This window comes from Dermacentor albipictus, unplaced genomic scaffold, assembly GCF_038994185.2.
Source record: "Dermacentor albipictus isolate Rhodes 1998 colony unplaced genomic scaffold, USDA_Dalb.pri_finalv2 scaffold_13, whole genome shotgun sequence".
In the NCBI taxonomy this organism is placed as follows: Eukaryota; Metazoa; Arthropoda; class Arachnida; order Ixodida; family Ixodidae; genus Dermacentor; species Dermacentor albipictus.
In genome coordinates, this window is record NW_027225567.1 from 10,335,576 (window position 1) to 10,363,344 (window position 27,769).

General features: G+C 45.2%; 1 protein-coding gene and 1 non-coding gene across 7 annotated transcripts in view; one reads left to right on the forward strand and one right to left on the reverse strand.

Moving 5' to 3' along the window:
- Positions 1-24,660, forward strand: part of LOC135915709 (Na(+)/citrate cotransporter-like) — a 212,088-nt gene extending 187,428 nt beyond the window's left edge. For 4 of the 6 annotated variants that reach the window (XM_070528569.1, XM_070528573.1, XM_065448849.2 and 1 more), the window contains 3 exons: positions 16,755-16,913; positions 20,742-20,879; positions 24,387-24,660. In XM_070528569.1, coding sequence (XP_070384670.1) covers positions 16,755-16,913; positions 20,742-20,879; positions 24,387-24,524 — 435 coding nt within the window. In that variant the 3' untranslated portion in view covers positions 24,525-24,660. The remainder of the gene's footprint in view (positions 1-16,754; positions 16,914-20,741; positions 20,880-24,386) is intronic. The other 2 variants (XM_070528570.1, XM_070528571.1) reach the window with 2 other exon arrangements.
- Positions 24,661-26,193: 1,533 nt separating this feature from the next.
- Positions 26,194-26,264, reverse strand: TRNAG-GCC (transfer RNA glycine (anticodon GCC)). Its single transcript has one exon. It is a non-coding gene; the product is annotated as a tRNA-Gly (tRNA).
- Between the last annotated feature and the right edge of the window lie 1,505 nt (positions 26,265-27,769).

A 27,769-nucleotide genomic window follows, 5' to 3' on the forward strand; every position in this document is an offset into this window, starting at 1 on the left:
TTGCGTTCATTCACAGTAACATTATTTATGGCATTGTTTCCTGGGGAAACACATATAACTGTCATATATCATATATTCAGCACTTGCAAATCCAAGCAATGCGCATTATCACTAACAGTGGGTTTTGCATGAGTGCTACTCCTCTACTTGGTGAAAATAGCATCCTTGTTGTAACGAACTTGTTCAAATATCATAAAATATATATGTTTTATAAATTACTTACTAAACAGCTCTCATACCAATTCATTGATTCCAGACACGTCATCAATAACAATAATACCAGGCTTGCACGTAACTCAAATTTTCTACTACCTATGGTTCATTCTAACTATGAAAAAATGACATCGTCATTCGCTGCTATAAAACTGTGGAATTGTTTACCCGTTAGCATTAAATCTTCATCTTTTCATTCATTTAGTCATGCTCTTAAGCTGCTTTATATGTGCAACTAGGTTTACTTCATTCATTACACTATATTTGTCATTTGTATGTACTGACTGTTTTTTTGTGCGCTACATGCTTATATAAATACAATTTGTTTTCATTTATATTATTTTTCTATGTTGTACTTTCGCGATTGTGTTCGTTTGTTTTAGTTAGTTTGCTCTTCTTTAATACATCTCTACATTGTTATTATTAACTGAGGGTCCCGTCGCAGTCTTGGACTTTGGGACCCTCGTCTGTATATTGTATCTTTCCAATGCATTGTATTTAAAGAATAATAAACTGAAACTGAAATTGAAGTGATCGCGCAAACAGTGGCGAAAAGTATGCCGCAGAGACGCGCCGAGTATTTTTTAAGAGCTTGGAAGTGATTTCGTCAGCACCCGACGATGATGACAGCTTAGTGTTTTCGATAATACAGGCGATTCCGTGTGCAGAAAATGTAGTTGATGGCATTGGTGATATCGGGTAGGCAGTTACGACAGGTAGTGGTATGCCAAATTATTAAGTTAAAACGGATGAAAATGCGGAGTTAAATGTGTTCGCGCATTCAATGTCACTGGCCTCTTCTCCAAGTGCGTTAGTAAGATTGATAGTGCGTGTCTGTTGAGGGTTTAGTATTTGCCAGAATTTTCGCGGATGATTGGTTAATATTCTGGGCAGGTCTGTTCCAAAAATGTGCGTTTATTAGCGCTCCGAACGGATTGCAGATACGTATCCTCAGCCGCAGAATACTTGTTTCATGCGTATACGCTTGGGTTGAATTTTGCTACGCGGAATAGACGGTTTTTCTTGTTTTCAAGAGTTTTTAAAGTCTTGGAGAGCCATACGTTATTACGGTTGCCACGAAACGTTATGGTGGGAATAAATTCGCTCACTAGTTCTGTCTTGTTAGTTTTGAAAGTTAGCCAGTTCAATAGATCGGTCGTGAAAGCCTGTTTCGAAATTTGAAAAAAAAAAAGCCTGCAATTATTGATGGCTTCGTAATTACCTGCGTCATATAAGCGAATAGTTTTGTGGAAAGTTTGACGTTGTTCCGGTATAAAGCTGAAGGCGGCATGCAAAGCTTTATGATCGGTAACTTCGCGAAGATATGCAACGGATGATAAACTTTCTGGATGATTAGTTAGTATCAAGTCCAGAATCTTGGAAGACTCATGCAGGACGCGTGTCGGTTCCGTGACTAATTGGGCGAGGTTAAAATTGAAACATACATCGATAAAGTCTTTTGTTTCTGCGCTGCTTGTTGCTGTTATATTTTGCCAAGAATTACTGGGGTAATCTAAATCGCCAAACAGAAGGATGCGCGCATTTGGGTGCTTAGTATGAAATCAATCTAAGCTATCATTAAGGTTACGCGCATACATTGGGTTGTTGCTGGGGGTCGATAGCAGACACCTAGTATGATTATTTGAGGTGCGGAACGGCAGATGAACCACAATATTTATAGCTCCGAACTTATTCTGATGACAGAAGAAGGTAACTGGTGGTTAATAAAAATAAGAAAGCCTCTGCCTCAGAAGTACTTGCTCTCTTTCCGAAAGATGTTGAAGTTAGATAAGACGGCCAAAACTTCAGAATCGGTCACGTCTTATGTTAGCCAAGTTTCAGTTAATATCAATATGTTGCTTGCGCATGAGGAAACAGGATTAGAAATGTGCTCGCGCTTGGGGAGTCAACTGCGTATGTTTGTAAAGATTATGCAAAAAGAACAGTATGTTTACCACGAGGAATATTGCAAGGATGGTTAGCCGCGTGATGATGACTCGATTCCTGTTCGGGAGATACCGTGACCTAACCTGACGCACGTTTTACGGTAGGCAAGCTTTACGAAGTATTTTCTGCAGGCCTTAGGACCGATTTACGCTCGAGCCGCCCATCGCCGCAAGCCGCACCGCACGCTTGCGGTCACGCGAAAAATTGCACGCATACAGCACTTGTGCACAAATTACTGTTTACACTGTGTGCACAGTGTATACCTTACACATTGTAAACCGAAATTTGTGCACAAGTGTTTGATACGTGCAATCTTTGGCGCGACCGCACGCGTGCGGTGCGGCTTGCGGCGATAGGCGGCTCGAGCGTAAATCGGCCCTTAGCCCACTTACTCTCACGATTGAAGAGCCCTCCAATAACGTGCTGCGCTTCCTAGACATTCAGCTCGAGTTCATGGAACGGCACACGTGTTGGGAGTATAAACCTAGAGCTAATAAGCCCCTGTTATCATATAGGTCAGCCCACTCGAAGCTCGTCAAGAGGAGCATTGCCAACTTATGCTTTGGAAATGCTCTAAAGAAGTCTTGCCACCACAAGATCTATATGAGCCTTATGGATCAATCGGGAAGGCTATCAGCAGCAGGGTTTCCGGAATCAGTGCAAGTTTCGGTCGTCGAGGGGCTGCTAAAAAGGTGCAGGTCTGATAGCACAATTCAGGACACGGCAAATCAAGGGACGGAACGTAGAAGGAAGGTAGCGGTAGTGCCCTACCTGCATAGAACGGCACATAAACTTAAGAAAATGGCTAGCCGGGTGGACACAAAGTGGTCTTTTCCGCACCAGAAAAGCTGGCAAAAATATGTCGATTGACAGACCCGTACCGTAAGCCAGCTGCCGGGTGCTCTACGAATCATCGGAAAGCGCCAGTGGGATGCGCAGAGAGTGTTGTATATGAGCTTCCGCTGTCCTGTGGGAAGAAATACATCGGACAGACAGGGAGATGTCTTAATGACCGATTGCGGGAACATTGCCAAACTGTGAAAAATAAGCAAAACGGTCATCTGTCATCCCACTGTCAAGAATGCGGCTGTGCGCCGGTCTATGAATCCTGTCGGGTTCTTGAGAAGCACAAAGATAAAGACGTGCGAGAGACTATTGAAGCGCAGGCTATCTGGCGGAATAGAAACACGTGTGTTAGGGCCCCTTCAATCGACCTATTAGATAAGGAGACGGCTTTTTTGGATGGATAAGATTTGGATAAGGTGGCGCCACTGTGCATGGTTTATATAGGTGTACTTCCTGAAAATCAAGTTGTTGAAGTTAGCGCATTGTGTTGTCGTCTCCCTTACGTCCTTGTTTGCTGGCGCTAAATATGCTTACTAATATTTGTATTAGTAAACATATTTTCTGCCAAAGTATGCAGAGTGCATGTATATCAGTATTGTTGAAGAAAGGCTGTAAAATTTACATAGGAAGCTCTCGGCCAATGTCTATACTACTTGTTTTTGTTTTCTAGATGTCGAAAAAAAAAAAGGTCATTTAGAACGTTTCACTGAGTTCGAGCGTAAACATTTATTTTAAACACCCTATATGGATTCCTTAAAGGGCCCCTGAAACAGTTCGGACAAATTTTGTAGGCGCGTAGGGTACATGTTAAGTAGAACATTCGCACCACAATTTAAGTGAAGCGTTACGTATTAATGGAGCTGCAAGCGATTAGAAGTTACCCTCCTCCCTAGCTTTGCTTTTCCTCCTCAACTCGCTCACCGAACGAGCGGCGCTAAGCTCCGCCTTCACTGGTTCAGCGTCACGATGCGACGTCAGATCGCTCACTTCCGGTTGTTTAGGAGCACGCCCCCTCCCGCGCGAGACCTCTCCGCTAGCCGCTTGGCCGTCGACCGAGAGCTATCGAAGCAGCGTGCGTTGCGAGCATTCTGTCGTAGCGCCGAACGTGTCCGGTACTCCGCTAAAAACAGGCAAGCTGGTCATTTCGGCAAATGACTGGAGGCATGAACTCAATCTGATGAAGGAACTTTAGCGTAGACGTACGTGAGCAGCCTGATCGGTCTGCACGGTCCAGACACTTGCTGGCGCAGCGCTTAACCAGTCAAACAAAGCGCTAATATTGCTCTAACCAAGTGTAAAGCATTTTAAACATTTATAAATCAACGTGTTGATGATTACACTCCTGCGAAAAATACACACCAGCAGCAAAGAATACACTTCGTTGCTGCTACTGTGTATGGTTGAGCTCTGTGCCACCAGGTGGCTGCACCGTGCAGACCGTTCACATTTGCCCTTCTGCTCATCTCGTGGCTCATCCCGGCACAGTCAAGCGGCCAGACCCCGTCCCCTTGCGCTTGCGTTTGCCCTAATACTGGACTCGCGGTTTGCAGGTCGCTAGGTTTGCAGTCCACAAGGCAACAAAGTCGAATCATGGTGCTCGCGAAAAGACTGAGACCGACTCTGACCGCAGTGCTCTCGTCAAAATGGAGTACGTTGTAACCCAAGCAGACGACACTTGCTGTGTGCGGGAAGCGCTGAAGTGTACTAAAAAACTATTCTTGTGTATTCTCTTTAAGTTATTTTCTTTTTACAAAAACAAACTAACTAACATTCCAACTATTACGAGCATCATTTGTTCACCATAAAGTTGGAAAAATTATCGACCACGCGCCTTGGTCAGCCAATCAGATAGCTCGCCCATGTGACATAATATGGTTTATTTGCATCATATGGGTAGGGGCGGCTTAAAATTCCGCCGAGCAGTGCGCTGCGATCGGCAGCGATGTGTATTTTTAAAACCTTATAATAAATTACACGCTTTACGCAGAGCACTTAGATGCATCAATTAATGATCAGAAGAACCTACTCTAACGACTCAGTACGTTTGTAGAAAATCGCCAAAATCGTTTCAGGGTCCCATTAAAGACGTCAGTACTCAGCCCGCATTGTTCTCTCAAAAAGAACACTTACGTTAATCCAACTTAAAACTTGGAAATATTTTACTCGGAATTTCCGTACACCTGTAAAAAGCCTTTGACAATATTAGTCGTAACCTTTCGATATGAAAACTAGACCGATACGGCTTACGTGGGAAAGCTGCATTCCTCATTCGTTACTACCAGAAACATAGCACACAAACAGTCTCAATTAGTGATTCGCTTTCCGACTCACTTCCTGTGTTCTCAGGAGAACCACAAGATAGTATTTCAAGTCCTTTTTTATTTAATCTGTTAATTGACGATATTGTCAAAGTCGATGCAAGAACCAAATTCATCATGTACATAGACGACACTGGTGTGTGCTGAATGGGTAAATCCGTTAACGATTTAATGGAAGCATCAAACTTACTTTTAACAAAATTACGTGAATGGATACCACGCAATCGCCTTTTGTTGCGGCTGGGGTGGCGTCCGGGACATGGAATCCACCATGCTGATCGACTACGACGTGAAGTTGTAGAAAATGAAGGAAAAAGGGTATATTTAGGTTGGTTACATGGCTCCAGTGTGGAAGTCACTTCACGCTGGATCAAATTAACGTCTCAGTTCACTTCAAGACCCTCTGTCCTCATTCTCTAAAAGTATCTGCGTTTAGCCCCGTCGTCTTCCCTAGGCGAGTCGACTAGAGAGTCTGAAGACTGTCCAGCAGCAAATCCCCATCGTCGACTCCGTAGCGATACCCCGCCCCATGCTATCCATAGGCCTCAGTAACTCCGCCTCGAAGAAACTTGTTTGGAATTTGAGACAAAAAAGGAAATCATCCGGCGACACCTGATTCGTTCGTCATTGCCCACCCCGTCCTTAGTTCAGTCTGCAAGGTGAAGCGCGGGCTGAGGGCCTTTCGTGGAATGCCGCAACAGCTGGTTAGTGCGCTGTCTTTCTTCTTCGCTCAGTCTGCCAGGTGACGTGACTCGTCTAATTAACTGCGCTTATCTATTCGCTGACGCGGTTCCTCCTCGTTTACGCTTTTCTCCGGCTTCCAGGTAATGGTGGGGTGAGCGCTTTTAGTCATTGTCCACGCCACGCTGACGTCTGGTTAGGAGGTGCGGTGGTTTGGCACGTGGCAAACGTTCAATTAACACCCTTGGTGGTGTTTAGATGAAACACTTCAGATTTATGTTAGCAAACCCAATGAGGTGGTATTTGTATGCGAAAACAAGACTATGTCTGTTAATAAATCTATTTTATTAAGATCAGGGCACGTTGAAATTATTCCTTACTTTAAGAAGGTAGGCGTTGTATTTCGAAAAAAACATGGCATGGGATGTACACGCCTATCTAATGCTGACCGAGCTGGCACAAGTTCTTGGTATTAGTTAGTTTAAGCGCCACATACTGCCCCCTAACATTATGACACTTACCTATAACACTTTATTTTATTCTCGAGTTAGCCACTGCCATTTAGTTTGGGCAACCTCGGCGCATGACAATTTACATAAGATCAATAAATTGCAAAAAAGACTCCTTAGGACTGTCGAAAACGTGCTTATGTATTATGACACCGACAGCCTATTCATTAATTATGACATGTTACCTGTGACACGTTTGTTTGATTATATTCATTGTAAAACATTTGCGACGGAACTACGAACATGCAAACATTTTCTTTACTACAACGTTTAGCAACTTAAAAAGCAATATTACGAATGATCAGACACGTAGCACAGAAACATTAAAAGAGAACACATAAAACAAATTACGGTGCACAAACACTGCAGAATAGACTATATAGACTATTAAATAGCGTAAATGATAAAACATATACATATTGAAAACGTGACATCAAAGTAAGCTTTCTACTTTGTTCGCGATGTAATGTGATTCCTTCAGATATTTTATTTTTCTATTATCATAACATTTTCCCCAGTTACAGTACGCTTCTTTAGTTACCTTGTTCACATCTCATTTATTTTCTTTGATTCTATAGCGAGAAAATCTAACACACGATCATGTATCTTGTGTGTCATAAGAAAGAAGTGCTCACTGTTCTTTGTAGCTTACTACTTTACACGTCAAGGTGCAGCACTTCTTTGTCTTTGTAACTTTTTTAGTGTATGTTTCTGTTATTTATCGTACAAAGGCATATTGTTCTGTTCCTGATGCACTGCAGTCAATGGTACGTAGGCATGTGGCTCTGTGAAGCTGTTGTTTGTGATAACTTTTACTGCATGTCATCACACCTTGCTGGTGAAGCAGCGCACTGACACGGACACATTGAAGACACACAAGAAAAGACGCCACTCGCTGCTTGTGTGTCTTCACTGTGTCTGCGTCAGTACGTTGCTTCACCAGCAAGGTGTGATGATTAATCACCAACTTGCCCAAGTTTCAACATTACTGAACTTTATTTTACTGCATGTTCCCAGTTTCATGTGCCCAGTAACTATAATAAAATGAACATTATTATTATTATTATTATTATTATTATTATTATTATTATTATTATTATTATTATTATTATTATACATTTTAGAAGAGTATTCTCCAGATTTGACAAAACTTGCTAAGCTTATTATTATTATTATTATTATTATTATTATTATTATTATTATTATTATTATTATCCGTGTCTAGGGAGAAAGGGTACAAGTTCGCCTGGGCAAAAGGTGGTACGATTTTTGTAAAGAAGGACGAAGGTGCACCTTTGATCCGAGTAATCAGGCCAGCTGATATTGCTAGGATTGTTTAAGCAGCATGGCGTCTAGTTTCTGTGTGGTTCCTCATTTTAGAAGTTTCAAAAGTACGTTTGGCTTGAGGTCACAACATAATTTTACTTTCGTCAGCGTAAACATAAGAAGCCTACGAAAGTACTGGAATGAATTTAAAGAGATAGCGGAGGCGGCTAGCAATTACGTTGACGCTTTTGTTCTCACTGAGATAAATATACCACAAGTCGGGGCTGATATGTTTACGCTGTCTGGTTATCGTTCACATTTCGTGACCCGGCCACGAGGGCGTGGAGGTGGTTTAGCGATTTTTGTTCGTGACATGTATGTGACGTCTGGAATAGATATTACGTTCGTTCATGCGGAATACCTGGCCACAAAAATAAATCTTTCAGATACAGATCTAATCCTACTTTCGATATATCGTCCACCTTGTAACAGTGTGAGGCGATTCTTGGTCGAGCTCGATGAAATACTGGGCAAATGGGGTTCAGCTGTGCAGTTATGCTTAGCTGGTGATTTGAACATAAATACGCTATGCGTCACGTCAACCACTGTTTCCGATTACTTATCCATTTTGCCTTCTTACGGTTTGGAATCCATCATAAATCATCCGACTAGAGAAGAGTGCTTAATAACCGAGTCGTAGCGTCCTGCATAGACCACATTGTGGTGCGCGCATCTGACTATTCTGTGGCTGCTTGCGTCATAAATCAGAGATTAGCTGACCACTACTTTGCGGCATGTCGCCTTTCGAAGCCTTCCCTATCTGTAGAACATCAATCGGTTGGGAACACAAAAAGAAATAACATGAAAATCCAAATCACTAATACAAAAATGTTGGACCAACACATCACTAATTTTGCCTGGTCTTTGCTAATTGACGGCAGTGCACCCGATAAGGTATACGAAAAGTTCTCCACTCAACTTAAGCACTTTGAGCGCCTAAGCACATATACTGTCATGAAAAAATGCAGAAATAACGTTAGCTGGCTTAATGCCGATATTATGCGTGCCATATCTTTTAGGGATTGGCTCTGGAAACGCTGCGAACGCTCTCCTAAAATGAGAGATTAAAAGCTGAATATAAAATTACAAGAAACAGGGTAGTCGGGCTCTTGCGAACAGCAAAGAGAATGTATTTTTTTAATCAATTCAACCAGTCGCGCAAAAGTCCCGCGAAAACGTGGTCTGTAATAAATAATCTTAGGAGAGGAGGTGACGTGCCTTCTAATCCCATTGACACATTTCTAGATGACAAAGTAGTGGTAGTTAACGCATTCAACCGATTTTTTTCGCGTGCTTCTGAAAACGCTTTATCCCAACAGGAAAATAATTGCACGTTGAAGGAATCTGTGTCGGCATCCGCTTTCTTGCCTAGCTTATCAACACCTGACCTGAAAAGGATTCTTTTTAGTTTTCGGCAAAATAAACCACCAGGAATAGATGGCATATCTGTAGGCACTCTGCGAAGAAACTTCGATGTGCTTGCTAACATCTTGCTTTTTTTAATCAATGGCTTTTTAGAAACTGCAGTAATTCCCGAGACTGAAAACGGCTATAGTTAAGCCACTATATAAAGGAGGCAGGAAAGATAACATTGAAAACTATCGGCCAATCTCAATTTTGCCGGTACTTTCCCAAATACTAGAAAAATTCCTTTACGAATGCATGATGTCTTTCTTAATGAAGTTTTCGATTTTATCGCCCAGACAGTTTGGTTTTGTTGTGAATCGAGGTATCACAGTCCTATTGGAAGAATTCTCAGATGAAGTACATTCTGCATTTTAAAACAACTTATTCACCTGTGCGCTATTTCTAGACATAGCGAAAGCTTTTGACACAGTGGATCATAACATTCTACTAGAGAAATTAACTTTAATGGGATTCAGAGGACCATTCCACAGGGTACTGCGAAACTACATGTGTGGTAGGTCACAGATAGTTATGGGTGACAAGGAAACCGTCAGTAGCAAGCAATGGCTTACAGCCGGTGTTCCCCAGGGCTCAATTTTATCACCTCTTTTATTTAACATATTCGTAAACGATCTTCCTCTAGTAGTTTCTAAAGGCACTATCTATCAGTATGCTGACGATACGGTTATATTAACAAAGCATATAAATTATGAAAAGGCTGTGGGCGCCCTGCAAAATACAATACACAGTGTAATGCACTGGTTCGTGAAAAATTGTATTAATGTAAATATCAGGAAGACACAGGTAATATGTATTAGAAATCCCTTAAAGACCACAGCAATAAACATTCCAGTATTTTTGCATGACCAGCACTGCATTTCATGTACATGTACCCCTGTTCAGTACGTAGACTCTGTGAAATATCTCGGTTATTCATTGATAGCAGCATGTCGTGGCAGCATCATCTGGCATATCTGTGTGGAAAACTCAGGAGTGTCCCTTGGTTGCTTTTTAATATAAAAGGTTTCACGCCATTATCGGTAAAGGAAACCATAGTGCATGCACTCGCATACAGCATCTTGCGATACGGAATCACCATTTTCGCTTTCTGCGCACTGAGATGGCAAACGAGAATTGACAGTTTACTAAAAAAATATATTGAAAAGTGTTGCCTATGGCTGCGGCCAGATGTCAGGTGACAATTCATTTTCCGCGTTAGGTTTTCCTTCATTTCAGTCATTATTTAAGCAAACTGTTGTTCTTCGTCATTTTTGGAACGACCAATGCAGAGAAAAATATGTAGCTCCTCGACTTTTGAGGGGCAACATCCGTTTCAATGTTCCTCGTTCGTCAACTCGGTATGGCGAGGCACGGCGATGCGTCTATGTGCCCAAAATCTTTAATGATCTACCTGACGAATTTTTCTCGGTTCAGTCAAAAAAGGTTTTAAAGAAGATGTCATCTTCCATTTGAGTTTTCTTTTATGTATGGGTATGTGTTTATTTGGTTGTATTAACCTGTATATCTTTATGAGCTTACAAAAATGTTCATTACGTTGCCATAACTTGTTTTAAATTTTTGTTTTTTGTTCTATGTAAGCATAAAAAAAATGTTCACTATGCTGGACTACCATGTATCATATTTTCTGTTTTTCATCCATATAAGCGTGAAAATACGTTCACGCTACATTGTATTAACATGTATTTAATTTTCGTTTTGTTTGCACAATGTTTTGTCGGCACCAAGGTTACGCATGTATGTACATACACTGACCTCATCGCTGTTGCCGGCACTGCCGGGCCTAGTCACACAAGCCATTTAGGCTTCGGCAGGCCCGCTTACTATGTATTTTTTCTTGTGGTGCATAAATAAATATTATTATTATTAGAGAGTTCTAGAATAGGGGCCTCAAAGAGCTTTGCGGGTGTTAGTGTTAATAATAATGATATATGGGGTTTTACGTGCCAAAACCACTTTCTGATTATGGGGCACGCCGTAGTGGGGGACTCCGGAAATTTTGACCACCTGGGGTTCTTTAACGTGCACCTAAATCTAAGTACACGTGTGTTTTCGCATTTCGCCCCCATCGAAATGCGGCCGCCGTGGCCGGGATTCGATCCCGCGACCTCGTGCTCAGCAGCCTTACACCATAGCCACTGAGCAACCACGGCGGGTGGTGTTAGTGTTCGGGCACGCAGGAGTAAAGATTTTAGAATAAGGCTTTGCGTTTTCGGATAGCTTCTTGCGTTGACAACGCCACTAAGGCATCCAAGAAAAGCTATTAGAAATATATAAATAAAATGTACCATTTTATGATAACAATAGTAATTTTGACCCCCTTTCGTGTTTTCGCGTTTAATTACAATTAAGAGTATTCTATTAGCAGGAATCAATTAGTTGCGCTTAGTTTTGAGTAACCAACTTTACGTGCCTTCACCAGCAAAGCTAAGCCGTGTTAGGCCTAGGAGCCATGAAATCGACAATCGAATTCGGAATGAGCTGCGTCTAATGAATAAATCTTCATAACACGCGCTAGTTGTGAGAAAGCGACAACCGCAGTCACTTCTCCTAGCTTGCGAACTTCCCGCGTTACCAGGAATTCAGCCCAGTTTGGTGCTAGGTTAGAGCCATTGCTACGGTGGTTGACGCCATGTTTGTTGATGCAAATCTTTTGGGACAGCTTTTGGGGCTCCCGCTAAATCAGTGAAATAGCTTGCCCGACGGAAAACTCAAACGCAGTTTGCGTCTCGAACATGCGCAGAGGCTTCGCCGCTATTTCTTTGGGGCCCGCAACGTTTGGGGCCCTTATTCTAAGACTCTCTTTTATTATTATTATTATTATTATTATTATTATATTATATCCATTGGCACGGTCCTACAAGCCAACTAAGGCTTAGACCGGCCTCCTTGTGTTGTTTTGTATATTGTGTGGCAATAAACATTATTATTATTATTATTATTATTATCTTTCACGTCACTTTCAAGCGTGTTGATTATGTTGGTATATATATGATTTCTTCTCCATCACCGATTGGTCGCTCGTCACAGACATAACCAATGTGGATGACCAAGTATATCAGTTTACGAAGCTAGTTTTGAGCAGTGTGCGCAAATACATTCCCCATAACAGACGTAAGTGCTATAAATATCCCCACTGATTCTCACCTGAACTCACAACTTCCCTAAAGTTTAAAGATCGCGCGCAACGTAAATCCAAAAGTCCCATGCCCACTGATTGGAGAGATCAATTCCGCATTTTTAGGACTCTGCAAGCGCCTCCATAAACGGGATCACGACTTATATATTGCATTCTTGGAAAAAAACGCATCCAATCAATGGGTGGAATTTGGGAAGCATATTTTCAAGCATTCTAGTAAACGTGGAGAGTGTTTTCACCTGCTGAGCTCTAGGGGAGTAGAAGTCCAAGCAGCACACGGATTGTATTGCCGCTCGTTTCTCATCCTTATATAACGTTTCAGGGTTGAACGCTCTGAGATTAATGATCTCGGTGTAATTTTTGATGCAACCTTGCACTTTTCAGCTCGCACTAAACGCGTTGCAATGCGGGGTTTGCGCTGCCTAGGCTGTGTTTGCAGAGTATGGGGGGAATTCAATTCTTCCACACCGTTCCGCAAGTTGTACGCATCAGTCTGTCTTTCTCAACACGAATACGTGTCGTTCGTGTGGAATGGCATTTCAAGATCCAACAGTGATATGATACGTAGATCTGGAATAGAAAAAGTTTCTAAACATATATCATCACTGCTTTGGTAACATGGACGCTGGACTTTGTTCTAGCACTATTGGATTATTGTCTTGCCTTTACTTGTTATGCCAGCGTTATCGCGCTGGCCTTCTGCTTCTTTTAAAGCTCCTTCTCGGTATCCTCACCTGCCCCAAATACCTCAGTCGTATCATGTCTCGCGTTCCCTGCAGGGTCACTAAAGAACATAGACAACTCCATGTTCCTGCCTGTCATCACCAACACTCAACCGTTCACAGGATATGCAGCCTATAGAACGCTTATTTCCACCAACTGCTTTGGAATTTTTGCCTAGTGCTACGTGTATAGCCGCGTGCCAGTGTAATGCCTTTTACAACGTTTTGTGCGCTAAAACCACGATACGATTGTGAGGCACGCTGTAGTGGGGGCCACCGGGTCATTTTTGACCACTAGGTTCTTTAACGCGCCTGCACCCAACGCGCGGCACACGGGTCTTTTTGCCTTTCGTTCGCCCCCATGGAAATGCGGCCGCCGTGGCCGCGATTCGATACCGCATTCTCGGGCTTAGCAGCGCAACGCCATAGCCACTATAGGTGCATTAGCGCAAGCTCTTGGGCCAGTTGGTGCCTGATGAACATGAAAAAGGGGGTACCAGCGAAACACAAAGGACGCGCGAACAAGGAAAAGGAGTTAGACACGGACGGTCGCTGGATCCAGCGTCCGTCTGTATCTAACGCTTTTTCCTTGTGTGCGCGTCCTTTGTGTTTCGCTGGTACCCCCTTTTTCAAGCCACTATAGGTCGCCACGGCGGGTGTAAGCGTAATGTTATGCCGTGTGAAAGAGTACTAGAAGTAAATTAACATTATTTTTACGCATATGGCACATAAGTTCTTCATAGGATTGCAGTCAGCTGATAGTATACAGACACTGATTTATTTATTTATTTATATTGTAAATATTCTTACATTTACCCGTTGGATTCCAAATGAGCCAAGCATAACGGCGATCAACTCACGCAATGATGCGTGGCGGTGAGTGGAATGTTTGCCATTGCAAATAATGAGCTATTTTCTTGGCTCGATGCTCTGTACGGCAGGGTAAAAAAATGCTCCATAGAATGAAGGCGAAAACATGGCGCGTATACTTTTATTTGACAATTATTGAAGCAAAGCTAACGCTAGCACAATGAAGTTTACGTTTTTAGGTTCCTATAGACTGTCTTATACCCCTGTTACACGGGCACTTGCAACGGCCGTTAACGCAAACGGCAGTTGAACGCCGTAACGGCAGTGGGAACGGAACGGTGGGGGCAGCGCTCACACGGCACTTTCCATGCTCAGTCGGTTCACTTCCGTTTCGACGATTAGTCACGTGACTCTTGAACTTTTTACCTCGCCAACTCTAAAAAAAAATTGTTTCTCCAATTATTTTCTGCGCTACATGCTGTACAATGTGTTTGTTTAACTATTTGCAAAAGTTGTTTGCAAAACTAGCGAAGAAGCTCAATTAGCCGATCCAATCCGATTCGTGGCGTTGCAAAATGGCGTCGTTTGTTGTGGTTTTAACGTGGTGAAGCGTCCCATTTCACGTTTCATCGCTTGTACTAACCGCAGCTTCACTGTGCATATCCTTTTTTCTTTCGTACCGCGAGTGACCGTCTGCGCGATTCAGCAGGTGCAGTGTTGAACGTGGTACGACTTTGCGACGCGCACCCCAGAACAGCCGCGGAATGGCGGTTAGCTGGCCACCTTATGATTGCGACCGTGATTGTCCACCCGATTTGCTTCTCCTGGTCGCGCACTACGAGCAAAGCGCTTTTGCGCCGGCGCGCTCACCTGCAGCGCGGACGCGTTGCTGCTGGGGGCTGCCATCTTGTCTACTGCACGACGAAACGGACGGAAGCGGCGGCGCAACGGAGACCAGCGAGCTCCGTTGATTTCAATCGCCGTTGGATTTCCAACGGCGCTCGCGCTGCCGTGTAACTCCGCCTAACGGCCGTTAAGGCCAACTGCCGTTTTCCTTAACGGCCGTTAAAGTGCCCGTGTAACAGGGGTATTACAACTCGTGTGCGCCGATTCTCCGTTTACTTCTTGCAAAATTTACTGCGGTATTGAATTTATCCCTCTCCCTCGTATTGTGTTTAATTCAGCCACATACCAGCGCGCGTCATCGCTTGCTCAATGATGACCCTAGAGCCGGAGTGACTATATCTTTAAATTGGCTACAGGTATAACCCAGGGCATGTTAAGTTGATGCCATGCCATGTAACAGCTCTGGCACTCGCCAGCGATGTCCGCCGACTGCTGGTTGCATCACAGAAATGTTACCGTACGACTGAAGAGCCTTTAACTCAGGGCATCGTTCCAACTATGGCTGTCATGCCGACAAAACGGGAAAAAGAAGGAAAAAAAAAGTTGAATATTATCTTGGTAAAGAGCACCGTAGGCGTAAGCAACAACTCTGTGAGGCAGATTTCGTACCTTACTTGTCGTATCCCGAACATTAAGCCGACAGCCTAGCGCAGCTGGTACATAGACGCCGTGGAACGCGAGTGTGCGCGTACCCGTGTACACTCTCGTTCCACTGCCGCAGTAAACGGGTCAAGGTGGCGCACAGGCGGAGCCACCAATGGAACCAAGTCACGCCTTTATTAATTTAGAATGTTGTCCCGTCTGTACTCCTTGAAAAACACGAGGCTGGTGTCGCTAATTGTGACTGCGCTCAGCCTCGTACCGGCCTTGCCTTAATCGCCGATTACGGCACAGACTCGTGGTAGACTTTGTTGTGTGTTAACATGCTTCGATGCAGAAACGATGGGAACGTATGTTTTCGTTTCGGAGTAGCGTTTAGAAAGAAACAAAAAATAAATATCTACGTCCACGTTCAAGCTACATTTACAAAAGCGTTTTTTTTTAGAACACTCTGCAAGAGCATGCGCCAGTCAATCGTGACCTTGGACTTATTAGCGAAAGCGGTAAGCCAACAGAAAGCAGCTTTAACGAACAGCCTCGCGAATTCGGTCCCTGAAGTCTAAATTGCCATGCATCAAATAAGTTTATTTAAAATTGCCGTGAACATAGACATGTCAGCTATCGCAATGGCGCTTTACAGGCTGCGCGCGTGGCTTCTCAACATCGTGAGCTTTGTCAAGGAAGTTACCTGTTTATCGCCACAAAAATAAGCTGCAATGCGGACTCGTATATGGACGGACATGAAGACCGCAGTCACGTACAAAGCGTCCGAAGTGTCACGGCTCGGCAACGGATGACCATAGTATGTACCGTTCTTCACAGGAACATAATCCTGTTTATTTCCCGAGGATAAGAGTGCGGCTTATACAGGAGTGAAGTCCAAACTCATATTACTTTGTTCCGTTAAAAGGTGTTCCAGCTCTTACTTGAGCGTAAATACTAAATGCCTCCGTGAATTGCTGTCTGCGCTGCACAGACGGGAACTGTGGGCAAGCCTGCCCTGCCGACAAACCAGACATCCTTAAAACAACAGTTAAGCTTAGCTCGTCTATTTCATGCGGCCGCCATCTGCTGTCGCTAAATACCCGTCAAAGAAATTTCAGAAGCTGACTGATCGCACCCGACTACACGGACATCCAATGTGTCCCGTTAGTACACCGAAGTAGATGAAGGCACGACACACCCTTGGTTAATGTTCGAACTTCAGTGTGCAAAATTTTTGCTGGAAAAAGGGTGGCCCTATCGGCAAAATCCTGCACTTCCATTTTAGCACAGCATTGCGTTAACGCAAGTTGCGCCCTGTCGTCGTCAGGTGAGCGGCTTCACCCAGTGGCTGTCGACGCAGCTGCAGCGGTACGCGCCCAGCCAGCTCGTGATGCAGTGCGTCCTGGCCCTCTGCTCATCACTCCTCACCGAGCTGGTCAGCAACACCTCAGCCCTCTCAGTCCTCCTCCCGGTCGCCGTCGACATTGTGCGTTTGAAAGATGTTGGGTCAAGGCACACAGACCTTGTAACAACAAATATTTTGCGCTAAGCAGAATCTATGTTCATAACGTCAGCGTTTGGGCTTTTCTGATCATCATGAACACTTAACTGCGCAACAAAATGCATGCACGGAATAAGAGGACGGATACAGTTGACTCCGAACATCTTTGTTCCGAAAGAACAGCCATATATAAACGGACAGAAAAACTGAAAAAAAGCAAAAAAAAAACGAACACGGAAAGTTAAACTGATGTGTAATCATGACATGTTACTCTCGTAGTTCACGGACAGACACCGCAAATAGATATCTTAACATGACATCGTGCTAACACATGACCTTCTCAAGCAACTCATTTCACTTGCTTTGAGGATTTCTCCAGTCAACTCATTGCGATGCGTGCGAGAAATTCTTCCGCGCTTGAACTCCAGGCCGCGGCCTGAGTGCTGGGAATTATCTTACGAATCTCTCAGTTTCGTATAATTTCACTCCATTTACCAGGTAACAATTCTGACTGCGTGTATGAGCAAGAAGCTGCATAAACATACATCTTGTGTCTACTATGGGATTCGCCGCTAGGATCCTCGTCAGGTTGCCTTCATGCTACCTTCATCATCATCATCATCAGCCTATCTTTTACAGCGCAGATGAATACCTCCATTGTGCAGCAAAATTTTCGTGTCGTTGTCATGGTACGTAAAAAACTCACCACACAGGGGCGGATCACGGAGATAGCGCAATGCCAAGCCGACCCGTGCCGGAGGTGAAGCAAGCGTTAAGAACTCCCCATACGTGGGCCGATCTCGAAGATGGTGCAATACCGGGCCGACTAGCGGCGGAAGTAAAGCAGCCGTTAAGCACTCCCCATAAGTGGGCCGATACCGAAGATAGTGCAATGCGGGACGGACCCACAGCGGAGCTAAAGCAGGCGTTAAGCGCTCCACATATGTGGACCAATCCCGAAGTTAGTGCAATACCAGCCCGACCCGCGGCGGAGGTGAAGGCGGCGTTATGCAATCCCCATATGTGGGCCGATGCCGAAGATAGTGCAATGCCGTGCGACAGGCGGCGCAGGTGAAGCAGGCGTTAAGCACTGCGCATATGTGGGCCAATCCCTAAGAATGCAATACCGGCGCGACCCGCGGCGGACGTGAAGCAGGCATTAAGCAATACCCATAAGTGGGCCGATCTCGAAGTTAGTGCAATACCGTCCCGACCCGCGGCGGAGGTGAAGGAGGCATTAAGCGCTTCCAATAAGTGAGCCGAACGCGAATAGAGCAACGCCGGACGGTCCCGCGGCGGAGGGGAAGCAGACGTTAAGCACTCCGGATATGTGGGCCAATCCCGAAGATAGTGCGATACTGGCGCCATCAGCGGCGGAGGCGAAACAGGCAGTAAGCACTCCCCATAAGTGGGCCGATCTCGAAGCTGGTGCAATGCCGGGCCGACCCGCGGCGGAGGTGAAGTAGGTATTAAGCACTCCCCATAGTTAGGCCGATCCTGAAGATAGTGCAATGCCGTGCCGACACGCGGCAGAGCTAAAGCAGGCGCTAAGCGCTCCGCATATGTGGGCCAATCCCGAAGTTAGTCCAATACTGGCCCGACCCGCGGCGGAGGTGAAGGCGGCGATGAGCACTTTCCATAAATGGACTGATCCCGAAAATAGTGCAATGTCCGACAGACCCGCGGCGCAGGTGAAGCAGGCCTTAAGCACTCCCCATACGTGGGACGATCAAGAAGAGAGTGAAATACCGGCCCGACCCGCGGCGGAATTGAAGCAGGCGTTAAGCACTTCCTATAAGTGGGCCGATCCCGAAGCTTGTGCAATGCCAGACGGACCCGCGGGGGAGGTAAAGCCTGCGTTAAGCACTCCCCATACGTGGGGCGATCTCGAAGATGGTGCCATACCGGCCCGCCCCGCGGTGGAGGTGAAGACGGCGTTAAGCACTCCCCATACACGGGCCGATCCCGAAGATAGTGCAATGCCGGACGGACCCGCGGCATAGGTTAAGCAGGTGTTAATCACTCCGCATATATAGGCCAATCCACAAGATTGCAACACCGGCCGGACCCGCGGCGGAGGTGAACCAGGCGTTAAGCACTTGCCATAAGTGGGCCGAAACCGAAGATATTGCAATACCGGCCCGACCCGCGGCAGAGGTGAAGCAGGCGTTAACCACTCCCCATACGTGGGCCGATACCGAAGATAGTGGAATGCCGGACGGACCCACGGCGGAGGTGCAGTTCGCCATTAAGGGGCCCACATACACAGCTGCGCTGGTCATCCTTGCTCACAGAGTGGTAGGGCATTGAGTTTTTTATGTCCACTGCAGGACGAAGGCTTCTCCCTGCGATCTCCAATTACCCTTGTCCTGTGCCAACTAGGGTAATTGGGAGATTGCAGGGAGAAGCCTTCGCCCTGCAGTAGACATAAAAAAGTAGGCTGATGATGATGACAACGATGAAGCGAGCATATCACTTAGCATATCCTTAACACACCGCCACGTTTGCCAACCTTGTATCATCATCTTATGTCCTTGTCTTCTGCAGCACTGTTCAAAATTGAAGAGAAGATAGCATAGTGATTTAGTGGGTTCAATGCCCCTGATGAGACCAAAAAGTTTTTTGAATTTTATAAACCATTCTAAGACGTGCTTCTTCAAAGCGAAGAATAATGGTGTCGCACTTTTTCCTCCCGCATAAACTAAAATTAAAAAAAAATCAGAATAACTATTTGTTGAAGGCGCAGTAAGACACATTGACTCCGGCTAGTTACTAGTTGTTTCTTGCAAGACTGCCTCACTTTCGCCCTTCTTTGAAGCTGCGAGTTTTCTTTAACGACTGATCCTGGTTATGTGCACAAAATTGTGACTCGAAGTAACATCGAAGTGCTGAGAGTGGAATATGGAATGTGGTTCCCTGTGTGTAATCATGACGGTATTGGACAAGTTCGTGGCAATTTATTAGCAGTGCGACACAAATGAATCAGAATAGTACGTGGACAATGCATATAGCTACCTATTCGCCCAATACGCATTTGTTGTTCTAGCAAATTGAGTTCGCGTGCCCGAGTAGTAATTATACGCCAGCCAGTGTATGCTAAATGAAACACCATAAAAATGGCGATTTAATATACATCGTACGTTATTAATGACATCTCGCTAAATCATATTCGCAAAGCTATCGTTTCACAAGCTAGAGACAGGACAACAGGACACCTTGATTGATTGCTTGTACTGTGGTGGGCTATGTTTCACTAGGGCTCAATACACGCCTTGATAGAACTTTCCCAAACAAGACTAATCGGCACAGACGTTTCCTGACATGTAGAACCAGGGGACGGAATAGTTGTGTAACCATTTTTCTTGTGCCCCTTTCGTCACTCCTTAAGACAAATTAACGTATGTGTATCCAGCGTAACGTGTCTGACATGCTGCATTATACATCTGCTGTTATTGACCTCCGAAAATTTCTGTGCGCGCACCGACTAGCACAAGATATTCCATTCGTCCATAACGGCATTCGCGCGGTGCATGAGCGGTTCTCAAACCGAAGAGGTATGGGCGCTTAGAAGCACTGGTGCCGATATGTTCTCGCTTGCCTTTCTACGTAATGTCATTTTTTACCACTGCGATTGTTAGCATATGCAGTTGCCACTCCTGCCTGTAATAGTCTCAGTCTTGCGCATGAAGAAGCCACTTAGTGCATGTATGAAACTGACAAAACGAGGTTTGCTGACAAAGTGATGATGTCGCGCTCTCCTGGCACAATAATTCGCGGGACGCGTGCTACTAGTGACAACGCCGTAAAACGCAGGCGGTGACAACGCCGTGCAACCCGCTTTACTTCGCCATACCGGTGACGGTGGCCGCCTCCACGTCTCTCGTGCTTCCTACTTCGGGCGTCAGCCTTGCCGTGCTCACCAACCTCATTGACGTTGGACCCGTGCAGCTGGTAGGACTTTTCATTGCTGAAACTGCTATTCTCGCCTTGCACGATGCCTCGATGTACTGTTCGCTCTCCCCCTGCCCCCACCCTTGTCATCACTGAGGCGCATAGAGCGATCATGTAGCAAAATAATCGGGTCCTTATTGAGCTATGACGTCAGTGCACGCAGAATGATCGCGGAATATCGCCGCGATCAGCTCATTACTGTCGTGGACGGTTATCGATTTAGAATTCGTGTGTATTGATTGTTTGGCTGTGTGTACGAAAGAAACTGCAGGTATTGCAAGACGAAGATAACGTTATATCTGCTAAACTCAATTAGTAAGAAAAGAGACATATCAGAGGGAAACATGGAGCATCGCGGCTCGCCCGCATTTCGCATACGCCAACTTTTGGGACTACCATGCGCGGGGTGATAACCTTTTAAGCCTTCCAGAATTTCTAAATCTCGCGCCTGTGGCAGGTGGCATAATTTTTGTCCTTGAACTGGATTATTCGAAGCGGCGGTCAGTAGTAGCACAAGAAATTGAAACAAATTTTAACTTTACGTCATATGTACCAATTTACGAATTGCAGTCGGTAAGCTTTCAAGAAGTGTAGACTTGAAATAGATCTCCAGGATGACACTGTTACGTTTCGCCTACGACGCGCGGTATAGCCGGCGCGGATGCAACGGACCGGCGCCGGGGCTTCGTTCAAAGCGGCGGACATTTTGGCCCGTTCGGAGCTGCCGCAGCGCCTCCCCGCCAAGCGCATCCAGGCATGTTTCAGTGCCACGTGTCTTCGTGTGTGCGTGTGTGTGTGTGTGTGCGTGCCCGCGCTTGTCAAAGCGCGGCAGCCGGGGAGAGGAGCTTCCCAAGTGTGAAGCGAGGAGGTCTGACCGGCGCCGGCCCGGTTGATGAGTCACTACACTCGTCTCAACATGTCTCTCAGCTTGTCCATGCCCCGCTGTCACGTGGCCTCGTCCCGTGACGTTCCCTCTTGCCCTCAACTCCGAGAGTATAAAAGCGGCTGCCCCCGGACGCCAGGAGAGAGGCTCCGATTTCTTCTGTTGAGTAACGTGCTCTCCCGTCTCTCCACTTCGGTCGACCTGACCGGCCGCTCTTTTGCGATGCTAGAATAAACAAGTTGTTCTGTTAGCAGTCGACTCATGCTTTGCCGGGACCTTCGGATGCTTCCAGTTGTGCCCCAGGCCGCCAGGCCAACGCTACCCTTGGGGCTTGCAACCCAGTTGCAACAATGGGTGCCAGCGGTCCGATTGCAACAACGGGCGTCAGCGCTGGGGTTACAATAACACGCACCAGTTCCGAGATATTATTTTTCAACGTGTGGAACGGAATACATGGTCTTTTTAGTTACTGTTGTGTTTCAATGTATAAAAAAAGCGTTTTGTTAAAAATGTAAGTTGAGCAACAGTGCACTTTAACGTCGATTTAGATAGCGCATGTCTCCAAACTGGTATTCATTCTTGAAGTTCATTCCAAGTGGACGAGCCTTGCAAACTCGCCAGCTATAATTCGTAAATTGCAATATATGTGCCGTACGGTAACTAAGAAGTATAAAGGTTATAAACAGGGATAAGCTGCCTCAGAAAGGCTGACCAACGTTTAGATAGGAGGGCCTATCTTCGTCAAAGGCGGCCTCGCCGTCCTCGGCATGGTAGTTTTAAAGGGCTAGTAGAGTAACGTCACGTGCGTTTATTGTCGGTGGCGGCTGGTTGTAAACGGAGAGACTCCAGAGAGAATGAGCGCTGTCGCCTGATGTCTGTGCGCGTGGTTCTCAAGACGAGGGGACAAGAGCGGGAGAGTCGGAAGATGGGTCGAAAAGATTAAAAAAGTAAAAGCAGAAAGAAAAAAAATGAAAGAAGACACCAAAAGGAAAAAGAACAAGAAAAGAAAAAAAAAAGGGCATGGGAGGCCGGGTGTTGCGGAAGCGAGAGGTTTTCGAACATTCAGGGGTATCGTTGGCGGCATGTTTTTGTGGCTTTAGAAGAGCCGGTCAGGCGGTCAGTGCGCGAGTAACAAAAAGACCCAAAAAAAGATCAGTTGAAAAAATGACTTTAGTAGCGTAGCAGTAATGCGTCGAGTAACTTTGAAATTCATACAAGACTCAACGGTCACCACGCAGATACAAAACAAAGTTTACCTAAAGCAGTAGCCAGCCACTTCAATGAACATGTCATATATTCGACAAAGCAAGGCTCTATCTACTACATACAAATTTCCGTTCCCCTCGCGAGAGGAAATATACGGAATCATACCTCATAAGCAAGTTTAATTCCCTACACCCGATGGAAATTAATTCGGCACGCGGCAGCTTAAAAAATTTAAAAGTGGTAACTTAAATCTCAAATTCTCATATCATCAACCAAGGCACAAAACACATTGTGCCACCAGCTAACCTTAATTCTTAACCTCACCTATTCCTCCATTGCGAATTTTTTCCTGCCTACTGCTGAATTTAATGTACTATTTCATGTTTTTACGTTTATATCAACTGTACGACCCCTTTTTCCCAAGTTCACCTGCCCTCGCCCGCGTCTACTCATGTCACCCTCCTATTTGTTATTCCAGTTTCGGTTCTCCCCCCCTTTTCTTCTCTTTTTTTATTATATATTTTTTTAAACACCCTCACTAACACACTCTAAAGTCGCCTACGCCAGGATATCTTTTTCGGCGCCTCAGCCACACCGGGTATCGCCATTTCTGTATACCGCCGTAACGACACCTACGTTGAGCTACTGGGGCTAACGTCCCTTGAAAGACTATGCCGCTGCCTTGCAGTTATACCATGCATTGCAGCCCACACCCCTTGTCGCCATCTTAACTCCTTCAAAATTACTCGACGCAGTGTGCTACTACACTACAAAAGTAATTCTTTCAACTTATCTCTTATTGGGAGTTTCTTTTACTCGCGCACTGACCACCTAACCGGCTCTTCTAAAGCAACAAAAACATGCCGCCAACGACACCCCTGAATGCTTCCTAACATCTCGCTTCCCCAACACCCTCTCATTCCTTCACTTTTCTATTTGTCCCACTTGGTGTCTTCTTCGTTCTTTCTTGTTTTCTTTTCCTCCTTTTTCTTTCTTTTCTTTCTCCGCTCATTCTCTTCGAAGTCTCTCCCTTTACAACCAGCCGCCACCGACAACAACCACGTCTGACATCAATGCACTAACCCTTTAAAACTATCATGCCGAGCATGACGAGGCCGCCTTTCACGTAGATCCTCCTATCGAAACGTTGGCCAGCCTTTCTGAGGCACCTTATCCCTGCTTACAAACTTTATACCACAATGTGCTATTCCATCTGTCAGCCCCTTTCTTGAATTTGGATAAGAAGTAGTGATTTTAAAAAATTGTTTAATATATGCTTCTATTTTTCGTGCAACTAATGTTTGCCTCTCCGAATAATCCAGCTCGAGGCGCAGAATTGCGTTGCCTCAACAGGCGATTTTTAAGTATGCCGAAAAACAAAACGTTTATCCCCTCGCATACTACTGTCTCTCTTGCAGTTGGTCATGGGTTTGACTCTAAAGTCCATCGCTCTGCTCATGATCCTGCTCACGGTAAACCTCAACGCCGACTATCACCGACTGCCACACTGGATATTCACCGAGCGCCGGAATCACACGACCACCACTATGTTCTAGGAGTCATGTGACACAGGCCACGAGTGCTCGTCTGTTCTCTTAATAGCCTCGTTTTTTTCTGCTTTCTTTTTTAATTGATATGTGCTGGATCATCTCTGTGTTTAGGCAGAGCACAATAACATGCAGTTTCGTTGAATCTGCGTGGGACATTTTGCGTCACCATACCCGGTGTCCCGCGTTACTTGAGCCAAACATTAGAAATATGTGCCTCGGACGGCCAGTCGCGCGGCAATTTTTTGTGCATTCGCGGGTTGCTTTCACGTTTGGAAAATACTTTTATGTAGCCCGTACTGAAGCAGCAGAAAGCTGTATCGGAAGCTTTTCCTGTTAGCTCTACAATTTTCTCATTGACACTTTTCCCCTAATTATAATATTTGAGAAATTAATTAGTTAAGACTAATTACGTAACTCTATCGTCGGAATGCAAAATATAATCTGAGTCTCTCCAAGCGACGGCACACATTACCTCCATTCTGTCCAGCTACGTGGCACTTGCATATTTCTACAGTTTGGCTCAAGGTATACGTGGGACACCCTATATGCCGCGGCGTACAGATATTCGTAAAAGCAGTGGAAGATAGTATGCCTACCGAGTTGGACCTGTGAATGAAGGATTGCGCAAACTCTATGAAAACAAACACGCATCGGCGTCAGTAAAAAAAAAAGGGGGGGGGGGGGGACTCGGGCTTTGCGGCTAAGACGCACGCATATATGTATGTGGCCAGTGATGGACGCAGTGTGGTATCATGGAGGTTTTTAGAGGCTCAACAAGTTAAACGATAAATAGCCCTTTCGGTAATTTCCGCGGACTGTCCATTGCTTAAAAGAGTGCAATAAGCGGAGTTTGAAGTACGAAAGCTTAACTAAGCAGAAATGTGGGTGCCGTGTTTATTGAACACTCTGAAAAGAAATGTATTTGTGTTTGTGAAGCTTGTTTCGGTGCCACGTAAAAGAACCATACATGTTTGTAGCGGCGGTATTTCATCGGCGCTCCTGATATAAGCAGTCAGCGTGACCCGGACAATCACAACTGCCAACGCCGTGGCGCAAAGTGGTGCAAGTGCCAGGCTGGGCAACGATGTTGTACAGTACAGTGAACAACAACAAAAAAAAAATGACCTGTGATCTCTGGTCGTCTCACTGGTTTCTGTCATCGTGTCCTTGCGCTCCACATGTGTGTTGAACCGCAACGTCAATAAGCATCTACAGCTCAGGGAGGGATGTCATGCAAGGAAATTAATTCACCGTGATTAGAGCAACCCATTGCGAACTCGATGAAGTAGCCTGCGCCCGATGAGCTCACAAAAAGAAAAAAAAAGAAGAAAACGAATTCGAACGCAGTTCCAGTAAAGGAGAGTGTGAGACCAGGTAGCGCGTGGCACGGCCTCCCTTCGTGCATCCCACGGACCGCCTCGGTTCGTGGCGCCGACTCGGGCTGCTGGGGAGCCGACGGCAGCACCGTTATATGTGTGCCGGCAATTTCACACTCCTTAACCCGGGGCTCTGATTTGAAGTATCTCTTGGAAGCACGCGTGCAATGTGTCGAGCACCACTCTCAGCGACAATCAATAAAAAAACCGGCCACAGGCGATTGCAAATACTCTAAACGTTGTCACCCGTGACTTCAGAGTGCCTTAAAAACACAACTAAGAAAAAAAAAAGAAAAAGCTGCGTCGGCCGGGAATCGAACCCGGGCCACCCGCGTGGCAGGCGAGTATTCTACCACTGAACCACCGACGCTTTTTTTTTTTCTTTATTGGCAACTTGGCACAATACAGTGAAAAACACCATCATAACATCACATTAAAAATGCTAGCTTGTGTCTGGCTAGCATAAGTGGGTAAAAAACGCTTTACGGTCAGGAGTTCGTCCAGATAAACACACCAATCTGGCTTTTCTTCCTTCTGTTTGTACACATCTCGTAAATATGCGATGCTTTCGTTGAAGTTGTCCCGGGCTGACCTCGCGTTGACGTCCGCATTACGCACTGACATTCTGGTTTTCCAAACACTGTGCATTACTAGAATCATTAGCATATCGTACGGCACACCTTCGCTTTCGACGGGAAGAAATCGAATGCCGTAGGGTGTAAGCGGCAGTTCCTTTTTCAGGGTTCTTTGCAAGATGTCCCATAAGAATACGGCATCCCAACAATCGAGAAACATGTGCTCGATTGTTTCAGGCCTTTTGCATATTACACAGTCAACCGACCATGGTACCAACAACCCTTTTTCCTTTAGCCACGGTATTGTAGAAAGTGTGCCACTATGGAGCATGAAAAAGAAAGTTTTGACTGACGATCGGATAGTCATACTTTTAACCCTTTTTAACACATTGCTGCCTGGCCCAGGATTGTACATCCTTCGATACAAGGGAACAGGCATCATCACATCAATTAGATCTTTGTAGAGGCGTTTTCTCTTGACCTCGCTGAGATATTCCATTGAAAATCTTACTTTTAGAAACTGCACAGCCGCAACAATTTCATGCATGTATCCGCGGACATTGCGTTGCATATGGGTGCATGATGACACAATGACATCTGGCAATGCGTTCGCCAATCTCACTTGCATAACACTTCTTAAAAAAGGATTTCTTTCATTGCGATAATATACGAACCTAGAGACAATTTGTCTCACGAACAAATGAATCAAACCCAGTCCTCCCGATCGCACTGGAAGGAACAAATTTGTGCGGCTCACCCTTTCCCACGATGAGTTCCATACAAAAAACGGACAACACTCTGTGCAGTCGTTGAATACTCATGCGCGACATGTGCAACGCTTGCAAAACATACCATACCCGAGCAATAATAAAAATGTTACACACTGTGGCACGGGAAAAAATTGATAGGTCTCGTCCTCCCCATTTTTGTGTTTTCTCTCGAGCCTTGTCTGTCTGTTCTTTCCAGTATTCTTGTGTGTCCTTGTAGTGTTGTAGTGGTACGCCTAGGTATTTACTTGGAGTAGTCGTCCACTGAATGTTGGCGTACGTGACTGGCACACTTTCCCATTCACCATGCCAGAAACCCTGACATTTATTCCAGTTTATTCTGCTCCCTGTGTATTGACAGAAAGCTGTGGCATCTTTTATCGCATTTGTTACACTTTCTCTATCTGTACAGAAAACAGCTATGTCGTCGGCGTAAGATAATATTTTGACTTCACAAGCCATAATACGAAAGCCTCTTATTTCCTCATTTTGAATAATCTTTAAACAAAATGGCTCTAAATAAATGCTAAAAA